The following is a 24,569-nucleotide window of genomic DNA, read 5'->3' as shown; positions in this document are numbered from 1 at the left end:
TATATTAACTTTGCAAAAGATGGAAGACATAAGAGATTTGTTCAAAGACATACTTAAAGATATCCAAGAATGGAAAGAAGAAAATAGAAATGACAACACCGTTTTTTACATTGAAAGTTTCTATCAAGATTGTAGCGGAATTGAGGAAGAAGAAGAAAAAAGTCTTCCACAGCTGGAATTGAATGAGCAACTGAGAAATGGAAATAGAAAAGGGTCATCAGAGGGGCATTCTCAAAGGGAACTGATTAAAAGGCACGGCACTAATGAAATGGTGGTTTTTATAAATGAATTAGAAAAGGGTTTGATTAAAGAAGGGGTTGATGGGGTTGATGGTCATATTCTTGATGATTTAAGCACTACTTTAAGCACTAAATGTTGTGGTTAGCTCCGGCCCAGCTCCTGCCCCAAGGAATGTGCAGGTGGATGTGGGGGAGACATCCACATGCCGCAGGCCTGTTTTGCTCCCAATGGAATCTGCTGACGAAGCCTCCTCTGACCAAGGAAGCGTGAGTGACAGGGAAGAGGGGAGTGTGGCAGACAGCCCAGGATGAGATCAATCATCTGTATCATTCCTGGATTCTGAACAAGAATTAATGACACATCCACGCATGCGTAGAGTGATGCATCGGAGACAACAACTGAAGGATTATTACAAGAGAAAATGAGGCCACCTGTGGTTGGGTGGGGCTGCTGTAATTAGTGCTACAGATAAAAGTGCAGCTTGGTGTTTTAGCCTCATGGCAGTTTATCTGATTCATTGTTTCGTCAAGATTGTGGTTTTTGTGCTGTTCAAGATTGTGTGTGGACTCTCTGGACTTTAGAATTGGACTCAATTTCCTAGTTATTGTGTGAGCAATTGGATTGCATTTAACCTGTGCCTTGTGTGTACCAGAAAATCCCTTTGACATTTAAAAAGGGAGCTGTTTCTGTTTTTCTGTTTATAAAAACTTTTGGGTTTTCCTTTTATCGTGTGGTGTGTGTCTTCCTGGACTAATTACCCTGTAATTATGGGCGGTTGAAACACGCCGGCAGAACACTAAGAAAATGAAGAATAGATATGACTTGATATCCCGGAAATGGCAGAGTAAGAAAGAAGTCAGAAAGGAAATGAAAAAGATTCTGTATTTTGGTAAAAAGAGAGGGAAGGAGAAAATATATGGGTTTAAAATTATAAGAAATAAAAGCCCTGAGGATTGGCAAAGATGGTGTTTTGAGAAGGGATGACAGATTATTAAATATGTATTAATTATGAAATGATGTAGTTAGATTTACTGGGTGTTGTTTTTAAGATATATTTCAAGTTATTAAATTTTATTGAAATATAGTATTATACAGAAATAGATAGAAATACTTAGATTATTGGATTATTGAAATTATTGGGAAAGATAATGACAATGAAGTGATAAATATTTGAATAACTGATTATGACTTGGAACAAAATATGATTATAATATTATGATGATTATTAACTGAAGATTTAAAATAATGGTTTGATTAATTTTTATATTGTTATAATATTGTTATTATAATAGAGTTTGGTTTTTTCTTTGATTATTTTGCTTTTCTTTCTCTTTTTTTTCTTTTTTCTTTTCTGTCCCTTTCTTTTCTGAATTATAATTTTCATTTCTTTATTGTTTGTAGTTGATAAAATCTTTTTTTTTTTTGTAAGGGTTTTGAAGAATACATAAGAAGGAGGAGTAGGCACTATGGCATTCCTGAATTACTAAAGGAGAAGGATATTAATTCAATAAGGTTTAAAGGAAATTAAGTTTGAATTCAATTAGAAAAAAATTAGATACCTAGTTGACAAAATTAGAGGTCAAGGTTGGGGGGCTTGGATTGACACCGGAAGTAATTAATTGGGAACGAATAATTTTTTGGGAGATAAATTATAAATAATGTACTAACTCTATACTGTTTTTATTATAATATGAAAATATTTTAAAATGTATTGAAGAGGTTTGTATGGAGGAAAATAAAAAAAATATCCAGATTTATCGAGATTCACAAGTCACCATAGATTTATGCTACCTTGAGCTTCAAAGAAATAATTCTTTATGTCCTGCTCATTTTGGTTTGATTCATATGAAAGAAAATGCTCAGCTGAGCACGTATTTGATCTGATTCTGTTTCTATTGTTATTTCACTTACTTTGCATTCGCTAAAGTAGTAATTTGTTTGCTAAAGAATGCTTAACAATTCCAGTACAGGATTTCCTCTCGGGATCTAAAATTAATCACATATATTTAAAGGGCATTTTTAAGATGGATATAAGCTGCCAAAACAAATCCTACAAATTTCGACAGAGAATCTACCCATGGCCCATGGGAAGATCAGTTTGCAAATCTTCCATCTACGTGACAGCATTTAGACCACACAGGGAGGGAAAAAAATACCCAAGTTGCTTAAAACCTGTAATTAACAGTCTTTGACTGGTCTTCCGTGCAATTGCTCAGTCACCTTCCTTCTCATTGTGAATGCCTGATGCATTTTGCTACAGCCTGCAAGGCATAAGGAAACCTTTTGGCTCTACCTATGAGACATACAGACACAAACTTCTCCAAGATGAAGAGAATATATCTGGAAAAGCAAATAGCTTCAAATTCAGTTCCCTTATTTGGAATTTTATAAAGGAGAACATGAGACATTAAGCAACGAAATAGAAAAAGGGTTTGTGGTCTAAATTGTATGAGGGTTGAGGGAATAGGTAACCATATGATTAACCTATCTAAGAGATGACATGATAACTATCTTCCAGTACATGAGGGACTATCACAGAAAATTCATTTTTTTTTACTATCAGTTCTGTGGGTATGGCTTGGTGGGTGTGGCTTGATGGGTGTAGCAGGGGAAGGATGCTGCAAAATCCCCATTCAATCCCCACTCCAACCTAAAAGTAAGAAGAAATTTTCTAATATTGAGAACAATCATGGAATACCTAGCCTCTTAGAGTTGTGGGTACTCCATCAGTGGAGGTTTTTTAAAAGTAGACTGTACAACCATTTGACTAGGATAGTATAAGGTCCTTTGCTTTGAGCAGGGGAGTGGGTTAGAATTCCTGCAGTGTCCCTTCCAGCCCTATGATTTTATGTTCAATTATGCTACTAGTAGCTAAAACTAGTTACTACTTTGAGTCTTTATAAGAGCAAGATCCTCACTGGAGTCCTTCTTCATGTAACCCAACACAGACGCAGTAATTCCCCAAATCATCTGCTAGCCAGACCTATCTGTTGTATTTATAAGGAGGAAAAAAGTTACAGTGGTACCTCTGTACTCGACCACAATTCGTTCCAGAAGTGTGGTCGAGAACCGATTTGGTCGAGTACCGAATTTATTTATCCCATAGGAAATAATGGAAATGGATTTAATTTGTTCCCAGCCCCTGTTAACTCACTGGGAACCAATTAAATCTATTTTCTTTATTTCCAATGGGATAAATAAATTCGCTACTCCAAGCTGCAGGAAAGGTGGGGGCTGCTGCAATCCCGGAAGCTTTGGGGGGCTCTTTTCCTCATTGCTTCCTTTTATTACCTGTAAGCAGCTTCAAAAACTTTCTCCTTCCCTGTGGCTGCAACAGCGGCGGCTTCCCTTCCAGTAGCAAGAGCACCGGGAAGTCACGTAATGAAGGGAAGCTGCTGGAGCGGCAGCAACTGCTGAGATGGCTCCGGCAGCTTCCCTTCATCACGTGACGTTCCTGGCGCTGTTGCTACTGGAAGGGAAGCCGCCGCTGTTGCAGCCACAGGGAAGGAGAAAGTTTTTGAAGCTGCTTACAGGTAATAAGAGGAAGCAATGAGGAAAGGAGCCCCCAGAAGCTGCCAAGATTGCAGCAGCCCCCACCCTTCCTACAGCTTGGAGCTCTTAGAGAGCTCCTCAGCCCCCTGAAGCTGCCGGGATTACATTTCGGATAATTAACAAAATTTTCTCTGGCTGTTTGGTATCTGAATTTTTGTTCAGATACCGAAGCAAGTTTTTGCCGAAAATTTTGTTCGTTATCCAAAATGTACGAGAAAGGAAGCGTTCGAGTACCGAGGTACCACTGTATATGGTTGGGCTAGACAAGAGCAATATAAGTGTAAGCTTCAGTTGCTGCCATATACGCTCATTATTCAAAAATATTTCTGTGACTACGTGCTGGCTTGATCCATCATTTTTCTTTCTTGCTCACTTTCAGGGCATCCTCCCTCTCTCCTTGGCAGGTTATTAATTCTACCATTCCAATTTGGAAACCTGTTTTATCATCCAATATGATCTTAATTCATTCTCTTTTATTCCCAACCCCTTCTTGTTAGTTTCACAATGCCAGTATCAAAGTATCCTGCTTGATCTTCCATTCTGTATGCTTCCCACAAGACATCGTAAGCACTCTTCAGGGGAAAATGGAGGTCTCCGAAATGAGAATGGGCTGGAACAACAAGTGTGTTGTCCTCAACACAATAGTGGGATATAATATTCAAATACCTCAAGCCAGATTAGTTATGTTGGATTCTAGAATGAAAAAAATCCTTTCCAGCATGTTTTGTATGCAAATCTGTAGGAAATTTTAAAAAAAGCTGTTTGATTTGCAACATTTTCTTGTGGCCTACAGCATTTTAAGTTGTAGCTATTTCACCATTTTAAGGGAAATATTGTAGCATGCCCTTTCTTTTATTCCCCTATACACTCTTTAGGAGACTGCATTTTGTTTCAATGAGTGTATAGCTCTGAGGGTTTTTACATTACACGTGTGAGTTGATAAGCTTGGCTAAGTTAGATCCGTGGGGGGAATGTAGAGGAGATTTTCTATGACAGTTATTTCTATTAAGTGTTGAAAAGAGAAATTCTTGCTTCAGGTTAAGCTCAGCTTATGATGACTGTACAAACACATTCATATACTGTCATTTTCTTGGGAATGGTATATAAGTGGTTTAATATTTTTTCTGGGATTAAAAAAAATTCCTAGAACCAATTGTGCTCAAGGTGAGCTAATTGCTACCATCTACCTTAACATCTCGGTATACAACTGCAATAAAACATTGAGCTAAAGGTTTGAGGATGGTATCATTACCCTTCACCAAGTTAAGACAATTTGCACAAATTATTCATGTGTTCAGGGAAGGCTAGGCTTCCTGTGATACTTGTATGGATGAAACCTAGCCATATTATTATTAGTTGATAATATAACAATAATATAATTATCCTGTGATAATATCTGTAACAATATCAAACAACCACATTTGCCAATCCCACATTCTTGGGAACGACTGGATGGGTAGAGTCCAGTCTGAGCATCTGACTGACTGTGAAACAGACCATAATAATAATGGCATTATTATTACTCCACAGCCAGCCAAATGTTTAGACTGGATTGGCATTTTTATCCACCTATCAAGTCCTTCCCAAGGATCGGAGATAGTCAGATGTGTGTGCTTGATAGTTTTAGAGGTATGGTCTAGGATGGAAGTTGTATCAAGTAAAGCTGCCTTTTGCAACTGACTGTTAAGATATTCATAAACTGGGAGAGCCAATGGTAACAAGGTCAGCCAATGAATAGGCATAGCAACTGAGTCAGCCAATGGGAGCTAACCATTTCTGAGTCTGTGCAGAGAATCGGAAGTGAATACTTAAGCTTAAGGTTGGGTATGGCTCCAGTCGCCACTCTGTACTCTCCCACTCTGAACTCTGCTGAAATGAAATTAAACTGTTCTCTGCTGTCTGTAACTGATTGAAGGATAATTCTACTTGTGGTGTTGTAAATATGTATATTATCGTGTTTATAAAGAAGTTATGGAATACAGCTGAATCAGTCATCTGTGTGTGCTTCTGGTTTGGATCTATTTGGATTATTTGTCTGTTGATGGTTGCTTATACTATGGAAAGCACTACATTCCATGGAAAGTATGAAAACAACATCTGGCAGAAATGGAGAGGGGCTAGTGAAGGCCAGTGAAATGCTGAAAAAAATATGTGGTTAAAATATAATTCTTCCTTCAAATATTCTCCTTTTCCAATTGTCAAGGGAGAGGTCTTCAAACTTAACAATGTTAAGTCATGAGGACTTCAACTCTTAGTATTCTCTAGCCATCACAGCTGACTGGAGAATTCTGGGAGTTGAAGTCCACAAGTCTTAAAGTTGCCAAGTTTGGGGACCCCTGGTCTATTGGTATTCTCAATCATCCAGGTCATCTTTGCCATTTTCCAAAAAGCAATAGGACTTCCTTGTGTTGTTGTTTTTCTTTGAAAACTGAAGAAACTTCTTGGATGAGAAGTAAAATGTTTTGAAAGAAAAGAAAAAGATCAAAAAAAGTCCAGTTGCCTTTTCGAAAAAAACCCTCACACCTTTGGAACTTCTTTCCCAACCTTTAAAAATCTGCTGCTAAGCTTAGTTAAGGGTCAGCCTAGAGAGAGGAAGCAGGTGACTTTCACTGTATGACTTGAAAAGAAATCAGATGCTACTAGAAGAAAGGCAAACCTAGGAGAAGCCTCACTGGTACCACTTCATTCTATTGTAGTTGGCATTTGTATGTCCTTGAGCCAGAGAACAACCCAGAGACATAATAATCTTGCATTCTCTCTGCAGCCATCACCTGTGGACACCCAGGCAATCCAACAAATGGCCTGACCCAAGGCACTCAGTTCAATCTCAATGATGTGGCCAAGTTTACATGCAACGTTGGATATCGCCTTGAAGGGACTTCTCAGTCCCAATGCTTGGCTAATGGCCAGTGGAGTAAACCTTTGCCCATCTGTCGCAGTAAGTTGTGTTTCTCTATCTCCCTCCTTCTTCCCCCCACCCTTTATTTCATCAATCTAAATCCATTCTACAGCCTGGAGCAGAGTCTCTTCTGATGGAACCGCCGGCAGCATAACCTGCCTGAGTTTCTTTTTAATGTGTCCCAGCAGATTCCTGAAAGAAAGAAGTCCTTTTAGATCAGCACAGTTCAGCTTCGGTGTCATGTGGAAAGCATAGATAAAAAGAAAAGCCCCTGGCCTAACGGCTTGGTGATTATTAAAACTAAAATCAAACTCTTAACATTTTTTATTTCATTTAAAAGATTTTCATGGCTATCCATCTTAAATCAAAATTCTGGGCAGCTCACAATCACAATAAAATGGCCCAAACTGTAAAGCCATAAAAACAGAAACTAAATGATCCAAAATACATGTTTGTTTGTTTGTTTGTTTGCTTGCTTGTTTGCCTTATATGCCACCCCTTTCCAAAGATTCATAGTGTTTAATTTAAATGAGTGCAGTGGAAAGCATAAGGCATCTAGAGCAGAGGTCTTCAAACCTGGCAACTTTAAGACTTATAAACTTCAATTCCCAGAATTCCTACTATGGGAGTTGGGAGTTGGAGTCCACAAGTCTTAAAGTTGCCAAATTTGGGAACCCCTGACCTTCAGTATTGTTTAATTTTGCTTCTTCAATGTGCTCTAGTCAACCAACCACCTTGCTTCAGTACAACAAAAGAGAATATACGTAGCTCGGGGTTGAACTCAAGAATCCATTATTCACAACAATTCCTACTAATTCATATCTTGCTACATGAAATGACTGGCTCAGCAGTTAAGATGGTGGGTTTGTCAGTTGGAAAGCTGGCAGCCCAGGTTTGAGACCCAAGTACCACATGATGGGTTGAGATTCCGTCCTCGCCAACCTAGCAGTACAAAAGCATACTAATGCAACTAGATAAATAGGTACCTCTTCTGCAGGAAGGTAGCAGCCCTTTATGATGTCATGTTGGCCATATGACTACAGAAATGTATTTGGATAGCACTGGCTCAATGGTCTTGAAATAGAGGTGAGCACTGCACCCTATAGTCAGCAATGACTAGTGGAGTAAAATCCACAGGGATTCCTTTACATTTATCATTTAAATGAAAAGGACCATAGCCATCTCCTTATAGCACCTTTCTTATGAGCAAATGAAAACAGGGGAAATATGCAAAAAACAGAAGAGCAAAGGAAGAAATGGACCTCCCACTCAAATGGAGCATATCTTTTGCCAAGAATGCCTAGTGCATTTTAAGTACCATATTAACATAAATATTTAAACCTCAGGTATTAATTTGATGAATAAATGCTCAACAATTAAGGATAATAATTATAATAAATTGATAACACAAATAGAATTGGATCTTCAAAGATGGAAAAACTTACAGGTATCTCTGCGAGGTTGTGTAGCCATCATTTTAGATGAATATTCTCCCAAAATTATTATATTTATTTCAAGTAGTTCTGGTCAAATTGGAAAAAACGTTTTTCACAAATTTAGATAAAATAGTAATAAAATTCATTTGGCAAAATAAAAAAATCAAGAATAGAGAAAATATATTTACAAGATGATAAAAACAGGGGGGGGGGGGGGTGTTTGGATTCCCAGGCTGGAAATTCTACCAGACAGCAACAATATTAACATACATAAGGAACTGGATTAATTTGGATGATAATAGGATTTTGACATTAGAAGGCCACAATTTTATTATTGGGTTGGCATTCTTTCTTATGAAACAAGAAAAAATTCCTAGTTATTTTCGAAGACATTTAGTGAGAGAAACATTGATTACAACATGATTGGAAATTAAAAAGAAACATTATTTAACAGCTTTCAAACATGGAAGCCATGCTCTATTCAACAGGAATAAAAATTTAATATATAAAGATATATTACATAAAAAAGGGAAACTTATAAGTAGGAAAGAATTTTATAATCAAAATATAGAAATAGACAGTTACAATCTTGTTATAATATGGGTATGAAAAATGAAGGAATTGGAAATGAATTAAGTGTGTTAGATAAACTATTGACAGGCCCAGAAATTAAAAGTAAATCTAAATTTTACGGCTACATGTTACAATATGAAAGAAATGAATAATTGGTTAAAAGGCCTATGATAGCCCAAAACATTGAGCATAATATTCACCTGGTAGATTGGGAACAAATATGGAATAGGAACTTCAAATCAGTATCATATAAAGAAAATTATTACAAAATGTTCTATAGATGGCATTTGGCTCCGACACAATTGGCAAAGACATACCCAAATTTGAATCTGACTTGCTGGCAATGTAAAAAAAAGTTTAGGCCTCTTCTTTCACATGTGGTGGTTGTGCCCTGATAACAAAAGATTTTGGATTAAAATACACAAATGTTTGCAAGAGATCTTGCAACTTCAAATTGAATACACACCGGAACTCCTCCTTTTGGGAATATAAAAAAAAAAGCCTACCCTAAGAATATCAAATATCTGATACTTCATATTACCACGGTGGTTAGAATCGCCTTTGCCCAATTCTGGAAATATTCAGAAACTCCCCCAGAAAATACAATAATTAGAAAAATATACAAATGCGCAAAGATGGCTAGACTAACAATTGATTTGCAAGGCGAAAAAGATTCAGAATACAGTAGTCCCTTGACTTTCACGGATCTGACTTTTGCAAAAAGTCCATACCACGGGTTTTCAATAAATAAATAAACAAACAAACAAACAAACAAATAAATAAATAAATAAATATTTTTGAATATTTAATTTATGATTTTTAAAATTTAAATATTTATTATATTTTAAAAGCTCCACTTCTGCCTCAGCCTCCCGATCCCTCCCCTTTAATTCTCAGAGCGTTGGTACACTCCCCTTGAAGCCAAGCCTTGCAGATGGACAAGACCTTTTTTTCCACCACCATTGCTTACTGCTGCCCATCGCCGCCGCCTCTTCTTCCTCCACCCACCTAAGCCGACCCATCTCCCAGCTAACCGGCCTGGAATCCCTGCTTTGAGTCCTGGCCTGGATCCCTCTTGCCATGCGCTTCCCCTGCCCTGACCCTGAGCACCTGTGTTGCCACCACAGCTATGGGAGATGCTGGCAGCGAGTGCAGCAAAGCCCTCAACTTGCCGCCACATTGCCCCTGCAAGTTCTGGGGGTAAGTAAAACCAGGAATGGAGGAAAGAGGAGGAGGAAGGAAGGAAGGGAGCATCTCTACTTCATGGAAATTTGACTTTCACGGGAGGTCTTGGAACGTATCCCCCGCGAAAGTCAAGGGAGCACTGTACTTTGAAATTTGGGACAGATGGTATCAATGGAGTCGGCATAGGAAAACAAAATGAAAAGAAAGAGCTAAAATTGAAGTACATTATGTAAATGTATGTATGTATGTATGTATGTATGTATGTATGTATGTATGTATATAGAAATGTATAAAGTACTGTACAGTATAAGTATAATAGTACAAAGAAGAGTACAACATAAATATACAAATATTCAGCATAATAGTATAAAATATAAGTATATTATCTATTTTATTAAAATAAGATTAAGTGTAGAGCGATTAAATGTATATAAGTTTACAAAATATAAGTTTCAAAAGAAAAATAAAGAAGAATGTACCAATGCAGAACTACTTACTGTATTTATTATGATTTTGGTTTTAAAAAAAATGAAAAATTAATAAACTTTATTTTAAAAAAGATTAAAAAAATAAACCTCAGCATTAAATAAATTGGAAGGACCAAAAAAAAAATCACAATTTCGGACTATACACATGATAACAATGCATAAATACAGTTGTAGTTACAATGGGCAATAGCCCATTGAGCCAAAACACCCAACCAGATGAGATACAGTTGGATTCTTGCTTAAACATCCCAACTGGATTTTTATTTCTAAATTCTTCTGGGCTGCAAAGAATGTCTTACTTTTGCTAGGATTGATATAACCAGCACTTGAGTAATTCCTTTTAGCAGTTTCTCTCTCTCCTCTCTCCCTGCCCCTCTCTCTATTTCTCTCTCTCCTTATCCCTCTCCCTTTTCAGAATGTCAGATTCTGAAAACCAGGAAAGACATACTGAAGCAGTTTTCTTTATTGTCCCTCACTATTAGATAGAAATCTTGCAAATTTAAAGCTATTACTTTGCACTATTGAGGATATACTTTCCTCCTGGGAATACAAGCTACATTCCATCACAGAGGAGAACCAAATGGTGGAACACTAGTATTTGATCCAGTGACATTGTTGGGTAGGATTTTAAAAGGATGGTTGCTACAGCCACATAATCAGAGCCCTACCTGCTTTGGATGTGTGTCATGTGGATGATACATGTGAAAAAGAGGTAGCACTTCAGTTGCGCTTTGAGCTTGCAGCCACTACCTTTTCACTCATGCTCACAGATGCCCTTGATTTGATTTGATTTGATTTGATCTACTCTCCTCCTATATTATTTTCAAAAATGGAAGGGGAAAAATGAGCTTCTTTTCCTTCTCTGTAACACTTTTTTCATTTTTGGGGAGTTGTTGTTAATATTCTTTTTATCTTCTGTGATCTGCTTGCAGTTATAAATTGTACTGATCCTGGACACCTGGAAAACAGCGTCCGTCAAGTGCAACCAAGTGGGCCTCACAGATACAGTTTTGGAACAACTGTCTCTTATCAATGCAACCATGGATATTATTTGCTAGGCACCCATGTGCTTACCTGCCAGGGCGATGGCATTTGGGACCGCCTGCTTCCTGTCTGTCATTGTAAGTTCCTTGTTTTCCTTCTGCTTTGATTTCCATTTTGTTTGGAAAGGGAATGTATCCTTTATAGCCTGTTTGGGATTGTAATAGCTTCCCCCTGCTCATCTTCTTGCCCCCATGAACAAGGGGAAAGGGGAACTTCACAGCTTATGCCAACCCTCCAGACTCTTAAGAGGAGCTTTCTAGACCACTGCTTTACCTGTTAATTTGTTTATGGAGGTGGTAACTTCCTAGGGGAATATGTAATTTTGTACCAACTTTCTCAATTAGATTTCTCTATTCTCAACTTGATAACACTTGATTCATTGAAGTTGGAGCTTTTCAAGTTTGTGTGTAGTTGAGATGAGGATCATTCAAACCAGCCACTGCAGGGGCGGGTTTCTCTTACCGTTTCCTACCGGTACACTATCCCTTGAGAACAAAATCACACACACACACACACACACACAGAGAGAGAGAGAGAGAAAGAAAGAGAGAGAGAGAGAAATATTGTAAGAAGGAGAAAAGAGGCACAAAAACTGAGGGAGACCCTTTCAATAGAAACCATAACAAAATGATCATTTTGATTTTCTGTTATGGAATGGAATGGAAAAGAACAGAATAGAATAGAATTCTTTATTGGCCAAGTGTCATTGGACACACAAGGAATTTGTCTTCGATGCATATGCTTTCAATGTACATAAAAGAAAAGATACATTTGTCAAGAATCGTGAGGTACAACACTTAATGATTGTCATAGGATACAATTATACAATCAGGTAACAATCAATATTAATATAAATCGTAAGGAGACAAGCAACAAGTTACAGTCATACAGTCATAAATGGGAGGAGATGGGTGATAGGAATGTTGAGAAGACTAATAGTAATAGTAATGCAGCCTTAGTGAATCAATTGACAGTGGTGAGGGAATTATTTGTTTAGCAGAATGGTGGCATTTGGGGGGAAAATTGTTCTTGTGTCTAGTTGTCCCCATTGTTGTTGGCTTGCTTGTTTGTGCCCAAAGCTTGTCTGCTTTTTTAAGCGGGAATCTTTTATGTTCCTATTTCAAGAGAGAGAAAAGAGAGAGAAGGAGAAAGGAAAGGAGAGAGGGTGAGAGAGAGAGCCACTAGAGATAATAAACCCAAAGATAATAAACAAAGGAGAACATAGTTCCCTCTAAGCTGAGCAGTGAGCAATCGCTCACTTAAAAATCATCATCAACTCAGAGTGTTCCAAACCTGCCCAGAAGCCGAGAGGGAAAGAGTGAGAGGGAAGGAGAGAGAGAGGGAGAGAGAGAAACAGAAAAAAAAGAGGAAGGAAAAGAGAAAGAAAAAGAATGGGAGTAAGGAAGAGAGAAAGAAAATCAAAATCTAGTTTGAAACTAGCTCAACTATTTAAGTGGCATTTTGATATTGATAGAGTTGCCCTATTATGAGCTCACTGTTATAGACACACAGTACAGTATTTTATTTTGAAATTCTCTGAGGCAAAACAGGGTGGGTTTTTTATTTATTTATTTATTATTTTTGTGCCGCCCAGTCCCAAAGGGACTGCCGCTCAGACACTATACTTTTCTGCCCACCCCCCCAAAAAATTAGAGGGAACACTGAAGGAGAAGATAGGCAATTAGTAGCTTCTGGTTCTCCCATTCTCTCTATTATTAAGGCTGCAATCCATCTCATCCTGGAGGGCAGGGATGCCACCTGGGCCACTTCCAACATTGTGAAACCACTCTGTGGAAGCCGTGCCAATGATGAGAAATTCTGGGACCTACAGTTCAGCAACATTCCTTCCTTCACTAGATGGTGGTTGTGGGTATAAAGCAGGGGTCCCCAAACTTGGTGACTTTAAGACTTGTGGACTTCAACTCCGAGAATTTTGAGAGTTGAAGTCCACAAGTCTTAAAGTCACCAAGTTTGAAGACCTCTGGTATAAAGTTTGGAAACACCTCATATATACATTTTTGAATTCCCAAAGAAATCCACACAAGATTATTTCGAAGCAGTGAGTGCAATAATTGGAGAATTGGGGGGGGGGGGGCAGAGTTCTCTAACTTGTGCCAGCTAAAATAGAAATCAACTATGGTTGGCAAGAAATCAACTATGGGAAGCAAGAAAGAGAATATCAGAGTTGAATACCACCTCTAAAATTGTATTAATGTGGCAAACATATTCATTTAATTATTATTTATTTACTAATTTGATTTGCATGCTGTCCTTCTCCGAGGACTCAGGGCGGCTAACAGCATATAATATAACAATACAGTACAACAGCAAATCTAATTAAATTTAAAATATGCATTAAAACCCTGCAGTTATTGAGACTATCTGCACTTAAATTTTAAAAAAAGAAGAGTGGAACTGAAATCCAGTTTTATATATTTATCAAACGGTCTGTCTCAAGTCAGCCCTTAACACAATTAGCAAAGACTGAATTCTTCAAGCATCCTTAGGAGGTTTAGGGAATAATTCAAGACAGAATATCGGCCTAAATAGAGGAGTTTCTCCAAGGATAGATATTGGTCACACCATCAGTCTGCTAATTAATATGACTAATGACTTCCAGAGAAATGTTATAGCTCAAGGGAAGATACCAGCCTTATATTTATCAAGATGTGGAAGGTCCAGGTTTTGCAAATTTAAAGTACAAGGTAATTTACTTTAAGTGCTCCGCCTCTCTTTCCTTCTCTTAAAGCAATGAAAGGAGCAAATGTCTTTTTAATTTGATTTCTTCAGCACAGTCTGTTTTCCCTGCATTGCTGGCATTTCAGCTTGCCACTATGGAAAATAGACACAAGAAGCCCATTTTACTGTAATTAGAATAACAAAACAGTTCTACAACTAAGCTTATATAGTTGTCATCTCAGGCATTGATTTTACTCTAAGAATTTATCTCAAGTGGACATTCACTTCGGCATGAACATAAAAAAAAGCAGGACATTTTGAGAAAAACAACGATTTAATTGGAATCTTTCAATTAGCTAAACGTAGAGTTCTGTGCAATGTGTTTGAAAGAAGTACTTTGCAATGTGCAGGAACATAAAGCTTGAAAAAATAGAAGATAATAAAAAATGACAGTGGGAGACAGGTTGACAATATCACTGATGACACATCCATGATCTTACAAGACACAAAGGAGCAGTTATTGGCAGACTGTCCTGCTAAAATGATGCCATTGAGTCCCAAAGAATTGGAGGTGAATGAATTACTGAATGCCAGCTATCTGAGATCTAAGGAATCTCCTGGACTTCATTGTTAACCAAGCTGTGGCAGTTTGACAGGCAGACATTTAGACAGGTGAGCATTTAGAATGAGTAAATAACCCACCAGACAATCAGAAGAGTTCAAAAGATCTAAAAGTACTGGTGATGTCCACTTCTACTTTTTCTGGAAAGAAAAGGAAGGAATGCTGCATCAAAAAGGATTAGAGAGCTCAGTAGATCTCCTATGGAAAGGCCATGAAAGTAATATAGACACAGGAAGTCTATAGGGTTTAGTACAAAGAAAAAAGAAAGAAAGAAAATAATGGTGATAACTATAATCAAAGATTTGGTTTTCTTTTTCATACATCATATGAAAGGGGAGAACGTGCAAAATGGAAGGATAACTCAATTTATGTGGTGGAGACTTCCATCATCCTATTTCTGACTTATTCCTGGTTTAGACCCTCTGGGCCAGCTTTTGATGAAACATAGATCTTACACAATATATTGAAGTGAGTTTGAACATTTCTGCTGAGTGGTATGAGAAAAAACAATGGAAAGTAGTTTTAGAGAGGATTACTGCAGGAAATAATAAGTGTTTGGAACAGACCAAAGAGAGAGTCAGCCCAAAACTGGCCAAGGAGATGTTCAACCTGGAAATAAGAAGAAACTTTCTGACAGTGACAGCAATCAACCAATGGAACAGCTTGCCTGCAGATGTTGTGAGTGCTCCAAAATTTGAGATCTTCAAGAGGAAATTGGACAGCCATTTGTCTGAAGTGGTGTAGGGACTCCCGCTTGCGTACAAGATGACGTACAAGGTCACTTTCAAGTCTAGTAAACTGTATCAGTAGAGTAGAAAGTTTTGTCTTGTGCCAGATGAAGACTTCCAGGAGAACAAGGAAACATAGATCATCCTCTGTGTTCAACCACAGTTGGGACCAGAATGTCCATTGCTAAGCAAGGCAGTAGTTAAGTGAATCATACCTGACTTTATAACTTTATTTTGCCATGGGTGTTAAACAAATTGCTGCATTTGTTAAGTTAGGGAAGTCCTTCTTAAACTTGGCAGCTTTAAGATTATGGACTTCAACTCCCAGAATTCCCCAGCCAGCCAGATCCAATCTCATTCAACTTCTGTCAAGAACAGCCAAAGTTCTTAGCATCTTTCATTAGTTGGCTCTTTGCTCTAAAACAGTACTTCTCAAACTCACTGGATTTAGGTTGTGTGGATTTCAACTTCCAGAGGCTATTAAGGGAATTATTGAAATTGAAACCCTCACATTTTAAACCTGCAAACCTCTAAAGCAATGCTTCTTTTTCAACTTGGCAACATTAAGATGTCTGGACTTCAACCCCCAGAATTCCCGAGGCAGCAATCCCCTCCATCCAGGGATGGATACATGACAATAAGAAGACACTATTTTAAACAATCAGTACTTTCAACCTATTAGGACTAATCGAACTGTTGAAGACACCTAGGGAGAACATGCTCCCCCCCTAAAACTCATATTTCCTTAAGATTTCCTCATGGAGAGACCAGTTCACTCTTCAAGAACAAGCCTCTCACTCATTTAAATGCTTGTACCATATCAAAGTCTGCCTTGCATTTTCTCATTTTTCCACATTACAAAAGAAGCTTCTGTTTCAGTATTGGGTTCTTACCAAAATGGGGAGGGATGCCCCAAATGGAGCTGCACATGCAGCTCCAGGTGACCAGTGGGCAGGTACACACGTTGGAGCAGGATTTGGCTTCTGTTCATGCACAGGAAGCAAAATCTTGCAAAAGGACATGCGAGAGAGAGAGAGAGTTTTGGGTGATTTTCGGCACTTTTTTGCTTCCGCGCATGCGCAGTAGCAAAAAATTACTGAAATCTCACACACCATGCATCTTCTCACGATATTTGCTTCCTGCACATGCGCAGAAGGCAAATCTCACTCCGACATGCACCTGCCGGTCATTCAGAGCTGCGCGCGCATCAGCACTGGTAGCGGCGGTAAGTTGGAACCTCCGTCTCTTCTGTTCTATTTCTGTATGATTTTCAGGATGCTTGAGAATGGCCTAAGTTTGATTATTAGACGTTGGAACTAAATTTTGCACAGGATACTTCTACTTATGTTATAAAATGGAAGACATGACATTGACAGAGATCTCTTGCTTGCTTTGTCGTCACTACAGCAATGCTAAAACCCGCTTCTCTCTCAAACTACCATGGTACAGTTCAGGGGTGGGTTCTAACTTACCTTGCCACCGGTTCGCTTCCTCCCGTGCTGCGTGGCCATGCGTGCTTTGTGCGCCATGTGGCCACTCCACATGGGTGCACACACATGCACAGTGCCGAAAACTCAGCTTCTGTCCATTTACAGAAGCAAAAACCTGCTTCTGCACATGAACAGAAGCAGAAAACAAGATGGAAATGGCCATGGACCCGCACCAACAGAACCTTCTCTGTGACATCAACCTTGCTAACAGTGTATGAAACCAGTAGGAACCCACCTCTGATACAGTTTAAAAATGAGCTGACGTCTCCCCGAATGATTCTATACACAGTATTTTTTGTTTTGATTTAAGACTATAAAACTGAAGACACCTATTGCTTGAGGTCACACCTTCGTTAGAGGATCCTGCCTATAGCCCGCAAGAAAATTTCAGTAGTTGGACCCTTATTAGTCAAGAGCAGGGAACGGGCAATTCCTAATTGGCTCAGTTAGAAAGCATGAATGGAAGTGGCTGACAATTGCATATTGTTAAAGGGCATTTCTTGTGTGACAATATCACTGTGAAGAGGAATACAAAAGATGTTATTTCTCCATTTTGGACATTTCTAGTTAAAAGTATCCACCACTATGAATGAATTCATTTTTAGAGAAATAGGGGATGTAGGAAATTGTTAATCTTTAGAAGTGCTGTCACTGTTGCAAGTTCTCTGTTTACATGTAATTTGTGGGGTATCTGTTCTTAAATTATATTTGAGTTCTTAAGTGTTCCTTTTCAGACTCTTTCTCACAGTCTTCTCATAGACTTACCTTGGAACGTATTGATGGGATATTAAAATACAAAATTCAAGTAACTTGGGCTTCTGAACCATCTCAGATATGTTGCCCACAACAGCTCACTAGCCATATGGCATAGATAAGTGCATCAGGGTGAATCTGATCATTTGTTCACTGTGAAAAAAATAGAGATCTGCATTGTTTCTGATGATCTGACAAACACGAAGGTTATTTGCTACTGTTCAAAGCAGTTGCCTCTTTAACCAGTTTCGCAGGGCAGTTGTGGAAGGTGCCAAGCGATCCAAGAAAAGATGTGGCACAGCGGTGGGGCCTCAAGACCTGTGGACTTCAACACCCAGAATTGGCTGGGGAATTCTGGGGGTTGAAGTCCACAAGTCTTAAAGTTGCCAAGCCAAGGTTGGACACCCCTAATATAGCAGGTTTAAAATATTGCTGACAGATCACATCTCCAGACATTCTTCTGCCACATGAATCCCAGCAATCGATTAGGTCCCACAGAGTTGGCCTTCTCTGGGTCCCGTCCACTAAACAGTGTCGTCTGGCCAGACCCAAGGAAAGAGCCTTCTCTGTGGCGGCCCCAACCCTCTGGAATCAACTCCCCCCAGAGATTAGAACTGCCCCCACTCACCTTGCCTTTCAAAAGCTTCGGAAGACCCACCTATGTCGCCAGGCATGGGGAAATTAATATACCCCAAGCTAGTTTGGTTTTTTGTATGGATTGTTAGGTTGTGTGATTGTTTTTCTTTTTATAATGAGGGTTTGAAATTGTTTTTAATATTAGATTTGTACATGTTGTATTGTTGTTGTGAGCCACTCCGAGTCCTCGGAGAGGGGCGGCATACAAATTTAATAAATTATTATTATTAAATTATTATTCTAAAGCATTTTTAATCAAGCCTAAAGCAGCACAAAAACCCTAATAAATATTCCTGTTATTAATCATTAGCCTACTTGCTAGAAGCGAACAAGATTTATTTGCCAAATCTAAATAATCCACCTGCCAAATTTTGCCCACATGTATGAAGTGATTAATATCCATTTTGCATGGTCAACTGCAGCACTCAACCTTCATTCAGATCCACCTTCTGACCATAAAACTTTGCCCCCACTTCTGCTATAGCATCTTTATATATATATAATATGGACATTATGGTTTGCCCATTAATTGTAACTGTGGTTAAAGAAAGCATGACTTGATGCAACATGTGGATCTAATCACAAGCGTCAGTGGGACCCACCCAAATACACTTTTGATCCACACGATGCTCAAATACCGGGAATGCAACTAGCCCAGCTCCATCTGTGTGTATGAATAAATTCAGGACTCATGTGGTTACAGTATGAAATCTCTTGTGTGGAGATTGCACAGATTTGTTGCCATTTAAAACAAATTAAACTGAATTGGAAGGATCCTGTTGGGCAACAGAAGAATTTTTGGCTCTGTTTCCAAATGTTTTTTGCTGTTAAAAGTGTTCTTTTTTCCTCTTGAATATGTGTGCTAAAATGATAAACTAGGGACCTCTGTCTGTATGTATCCTCCATTAAAACATACATACAGTGGGGGGGGGGGAGTATTTAGTCAGACACCAATTGTGCAAATATTCCCACTTAAAAAGGTGAGAGAGGCCTGTAATTGACATCATAGGTAGACCTAAACTATAAGAGACAACATGAAAAAACATATCCAGAAAATCACATTGTCTGATTTTTAACAAATTGATTTGAAAATTATAGTGGAAAATAAGTATTTGGTCACCTACAAACCAGCAAGATTCCTGGCTCTCACAGACCTGTAACTTCTTGTTTAAGAGGCTCCTCTGTCCTCCACTCATTACCTGTAGTAATGGAACATCCACAGGTGTCTTTTATATTGACAACCTCAAACTCCACTATGGTGAAGGCCAAAAAGCTGTTGAAGGACACCAGAAACAAAATTGTAGCCCTGCACCAGGCTGGGAAGACTGAATCTGCAATAGGCAAGCAGCTTGGTGTGAAGAAATCAACTGTGGGAGTAATAATTAGAAAATGGAAGACATACAAGACCACTGATAATTTCCCTCGATCTCGGGCTCCATGCAAGATCTCACCCCATGGGGTCAAAATGATCACAAGAATGGTGAGCAAAAATCCCAGAACCACATGGGGGGACCTAGTGAATGACTTGCAGAGAGCTGGGACCAACATAACAAAGGCTACCATCAGTAACACACTAAGCTGCCAGGGACTCAGAACCTGCGGTGCCAGACATGTCTCCCTGCTTAAGCCAGTACATGTCCGGGGCCATCTGAAGTTTGCTAGAAAACATTTGGTTGATCCAGAAGTGCATTGGGAGAATGTCATATGGTCAGATGAAACCAAAGTAGAACTGTTTGATAGAAACACAACTCATCCTGTTTGGAGGAGAAAGAATGCTGAGTTGCATCCAAAGAACAGCATACCTACTGTGAAGCATGGGGGTGGCAACATCATGCTTTGGGGCTGTTTCTCTGCAAAGGGACCAGGACAACTGATCCATGTACATGAAAGAATGAATGGGGCCATGTATTGTGAGATTTGAGTACAAACCTCCTTCCATCAGCAAGGGTACTGAAGATGAAACGTGTCTGGGTCTTTCAGCATGACAATAATCCTAAACACACCACCAGGGCAATGAAGGAGTGGCTTCATAAGAAGCATTTCAAGGTCCTGGAGTGGCCTAGCCAGTCTCCAGATCTCAAACCTATAGAAAACCTTTGGAGGGAGTTGAAAGTCCAGCAATAGCCCCAAAATATCACTGCTCTAGAGGAGATCTGCAAAATATCAGCAACAGTGTGTGCCAACCTTGTGAAGACTTACAGAAAACATTTGACCTTTGCCAACAAAAGATATATAACAAAGTATTGAGATGAACTTTTGTTATTGACCAAATACCTATTTTCCACCATAACTTGCAAATAAATTCGTTAACATTCAGACAATGTGATTTTCTTGATGTGTTTCCTCATGTTGTCTCTCATAGTTGAGGTTTACCTATGATGTCAATTTCAGCCCCTCTCTCATCTTTTTAAGTGGGAGAACTTGCACAATTGGTGTCTGACTAAATACTCCCCCCCTCAGTGTACATACAGTTCATACATACATACATACATACATACATACATACATACATACATACATACATACATACATACGCCCAAAACTTTGCAAGTATAATTTTTAGATCGCACAATATTCTAAAAAATTAAAAAGGAATAATTGGTTTAATTAATTAGTAGCATGAAATTAAATTTCATTTCTATCTCACCTGTTTCTTTGTCATTCCCTCCTTTTAGAATGTAATACAAGTAATGTAATTTAGAATTAATATAAGTAATACAATTGTGGCAATATAGAAAGTTGATGGAGCAGAGAGAGAGAATGAATGAATGAATGAATGAATGAATGAATGAATGAATGAATGATCAGTGAATGAATATAATACGACTTTTGTTGAGGTTGGATTGAAAACTCTGTTTCAGTGGTCTCCTGTGGCCATCCTGGATCCCCACCTTATGCCCAGATCTTGGGTGATGTCCACACCGTAGGGGCGGTGGTACGCTACAAATGCCAGGAAGGCAGAAATTTGATTGGTAATTCTACCCGCACGTGTCATCTTGATGGGCGTTGGAGTGGCTCTCTACCTCATTGCTCAGGTAAGAAAACTTAGCAGCAAAAGAGGTGGCTACCAAGGTGAGGGCATATGGGTGGATTTGTTCTCATCTCTTTAAGTAGCATCACTCAATAAGATTGTAGTTCAACAGTTCAAATCTCACCACCGGCTCAAGGTTGACACAGCCTTCCATCCTTCCAAGGTGGTTAAAACGGGGACCCAGATTGTTGGGGGCAAGAAGTTGATTCTGAAAACCTCTTAGAGAGGGCTGTAATAGCATTATGAAGTGGTATATAAATTTAAATGTTATTGCTATTGTTTAAAACAATCTGGGTTTCAAGGAAAGCATGCTTTGGAATAGGCCTAGGTTCACTTGTGGTAACTTCTAGAAACACCTTAAGTAATTTGTGTCTTTTCCTGACCAGATTTCATACCAGGTACAGTTATAAATCTCAACTTTCCAATAACACATTCAAGAAAAGCAAACAGCTAAAATCCATATTTTAATTAACTAAAAATTCCTGGCAGGCAATCTTACAAATTAGAGGGCAGATGATTTCACTATAGGACTGATTCATAATCTATGCAGGACATATATTCTCAGTATATGCAAAGTACACTACATGGTTTAGAAAAAAACAGATTGTAATAGAAATTGCTGGATTATGCCTGTTACATTTTTTTCAAGGAGAGTCTCAATCCATTTGAAGCTTTCCCAATGTATCAGATGCCACTTCTATTTTAACAGTTGGGTTTGAAAATTGGAGAAGACTAGTGTAGAAGGACATTTCTCCTTCAAGGGTTACTGTGTTTACCATGTGGATATCCCACAACAAGGGAGTTTCCTTAGTCTTTTGTTAGCATATTATATTTAAGACTTGAAGGGCTTAAAGCTCTTGGAATAATATGACTAGGATTCATAATATTTTCAGGAGACCCTTGATTAGAATCAGGTCAAGAGGTAATCTGTATCAACATATAATCCATTTTTTTACTTGATGCTGCTTGGGGAAAAATATAGACAGTGCCTAAAGAGAATAGGCAGCCCCCATTTTTATCTTCTCATATTAAATGTTCGGTGATATTTAATCTCAGAGGGTAGTCCTCCTCTCCCAAAAAGTTGATGTCTCTGCATTGTTGCACCATGCAAGCGCTATGGAGAGTGTGGTATGTTGAACACCTTCTAAAGATACCTAAACCCAGGAATATGTGTATCTAAAAACATAAAAGAATCCCATTTCTGATTCTGTGTATTCTCTATCCTGACATGACCCCTGTCTGATCTGCCCCATCTCTTGTTTCTTGCCTGAATTCTTTGGAGAGCAAAATTAGCTTTTGTAGTTTCATGGCATGCATTGTCATAGTAGATTTGACAGATACTCAGGTCACTTTGGACTGCTATTAAGGATCTTGAAATTGAAAGTTTTTATACTGTTGAGTAAGTAAATAATTCTGCATATGATGTAGGCTGTGAAGAGATTCCCAGCAGGGTTGGGATCCACTTTTTGGTGCCAGCACTTACCAATTAAAAACTTGAAGGTGTAGTTCCTCCTTTGTTTATAAGAAAACCTTTTCGTAAAGAAGATTTGCAAAGTTGGTTTGGAGGGGGGGAGGGGAATATGGGCCATTGCTGATGCTTTATTTAGGGAAGAAAGATGTAAAGCTCAATTCCATACATATCCAAAAAAAGATTTTTTTAAAAAAACATTGTGTCTCTCTCACACAAGCATATAAACCAGACTTGTTTTGGAGAGCTGCATTTAAAAAAAAAAAAAAAAAACCTGTTTGGTGGAAAGATACAAGAACAGATGGTCACCACATGAGTAAAGGAACAGGCACCGTTCCAGCTGTCAAATCACTCCTTCAAAATGGCTTCCTTGCACACACATACTTCCCTTTTGGCAGTAGAGGAAATGACTTACTGGTTCATTGGAGTGCTGTTTCTCTGTTCCTGACAAAGCCGGCACCTCTGTTTCTGCAAAGCTAACAGGTGGCCTTGAAGCACCTTGTAATTTCCTGTTTGAAAAAGACCAGAATTGGCAAGCCAAACCAAAGGAAAAAAATGTAAACAGGGTTAGCAGTTGCTGTGTACATCTGCTCAGAATTGTGCCAAGGGTTACTCAAGAGATTGTTTTAGATAGATTTGGTGCTTGAACTACTGAGGTCATCTTTCAGTAGTGCCATACTTTCTGTACAAGTGCATGAATAGGTATAGAAAAGTGTCTACAGTTTGAATGAAGGACTTAAATGTCAACAGAGCCTGGACCAGGAGTAACCCAAAAGGTGACAGATGAGTTCATTATCAGCAAAAATATCTTTATCTCCATATATCCAAAATCAATTGGTGGCTTCAGTAATTTGCTACATCTACATCCTTGCTTTTAAGTCCTATTTTTTTTAAAAAAAATGTTGCTTTATATTTTTTAAATTGCTGCCTAGATTTGTTACCAATGATGGAAAACAAAAGTATTAAATAGATTCCTTAAGATTCCAAATTTATTTATTTATATAATTTGTGTCCTGCCTTTATTATTTTTACAACTAAGTCAGAATGGTACCTATCCAACATGCCTTATTCCTACTTTTCTCACAGCAACCCTGTGAAGTGAATTGGACTGAGCGAGAGGGGCTGCCCAAAGTCACCCAGCCAGTTTTCATGTCAAAATGGAACTAGCTCACCATCTTCTGATGATTAGACCCCAGGTTACCAACTGGCTTTCATGCCTAAAGACAGACTAGAGCTCACAGTCTCCTGGCTTCTAGCTCAGTTTCTTAATTACTACACCAAACTGTTAACAAATTCCTGAGAAATGGTCCTTTTATTTTATTTTATTTATTCATTTTATTTATTTGTTTTGTCAAGTACGTATTGGTGGTATACAAAGAAATAACAATATTTATATACATGAATATTATCCTAATGTTTGTCCCTTTCCTAATTTTTCTTTTTTATTAGTATCAGGGGAGGGAAGGCACTCTGGTGCATTTAGGCATGCCCCTTATTGACCTCTTAGGAATCGGAAGAGGTCAACAGTGGATAATTTAAGGGTAAAGTTTTGAGGTTTAAACTACAGAGTCTGGTAGTGAGTTCCATGCATCAACTATTCAGTTACTAAAGTCGTATTTCCTGCAGTCAAGATTAGAGCGGTTTACTTTAAGTTTATATCTGTTGTGTACTCGTGTGTTGTTGTGGTTGAAGCTGAAGTTGCTGACAGGAAGGACATTGCAACAGATGATTTTATGGGCTATGCT

General features: G+C 38.5%; 1 protein-coding gene across 1 annotated transcript in view; it reads left to right on the top strand.

Annotated features, from left to right (window-relative positions):
* The window catches only part of CSMD2 (CUB and Sushi multiple domains 2), a 930,229-nt gene that overhangs the window by 835,853 nt on the left and 69,807 nt on the right, over positions 1 to 24,569 (top strand). The window contains exons 54-56 of the mRNA XM_070764517.1: positions 6,557 to 6,730; positions 11,306 to 11,494; positions 21,187 to 21,360. Coding sequence (XP_070620618.1) covers positions 6,557 to 6,730; positions 11,306 to 11,494; positions 21,187 to 21,360 — 537 coding nt within the window. The remainder of the gene's footprint in view (positions 1 to 6,556; positions 6,731 to 11,305; positions 11,495 to 21,186; positions 21,361 to 24,569) is intronic.

Source organism: Erythrolamprus reginae, chromosome 11 (assembly GCF_031021105.1).
Source record: "Erythrolamprus reginae isolate rEryReg1 chromosome 11, rEryReg1.hap1, whole genome shotgun sequence".
Classification (NCBI taxonomy): Eukaryota; Metazoa; Chordata; class Lepidosauria; order Squamata; family Dipsadidae; genus Erythrolamprus; species Erythrolamprus reginae.
This window is presented reverse-complemented; position numbering and strand designations above follow the sequence as displayed.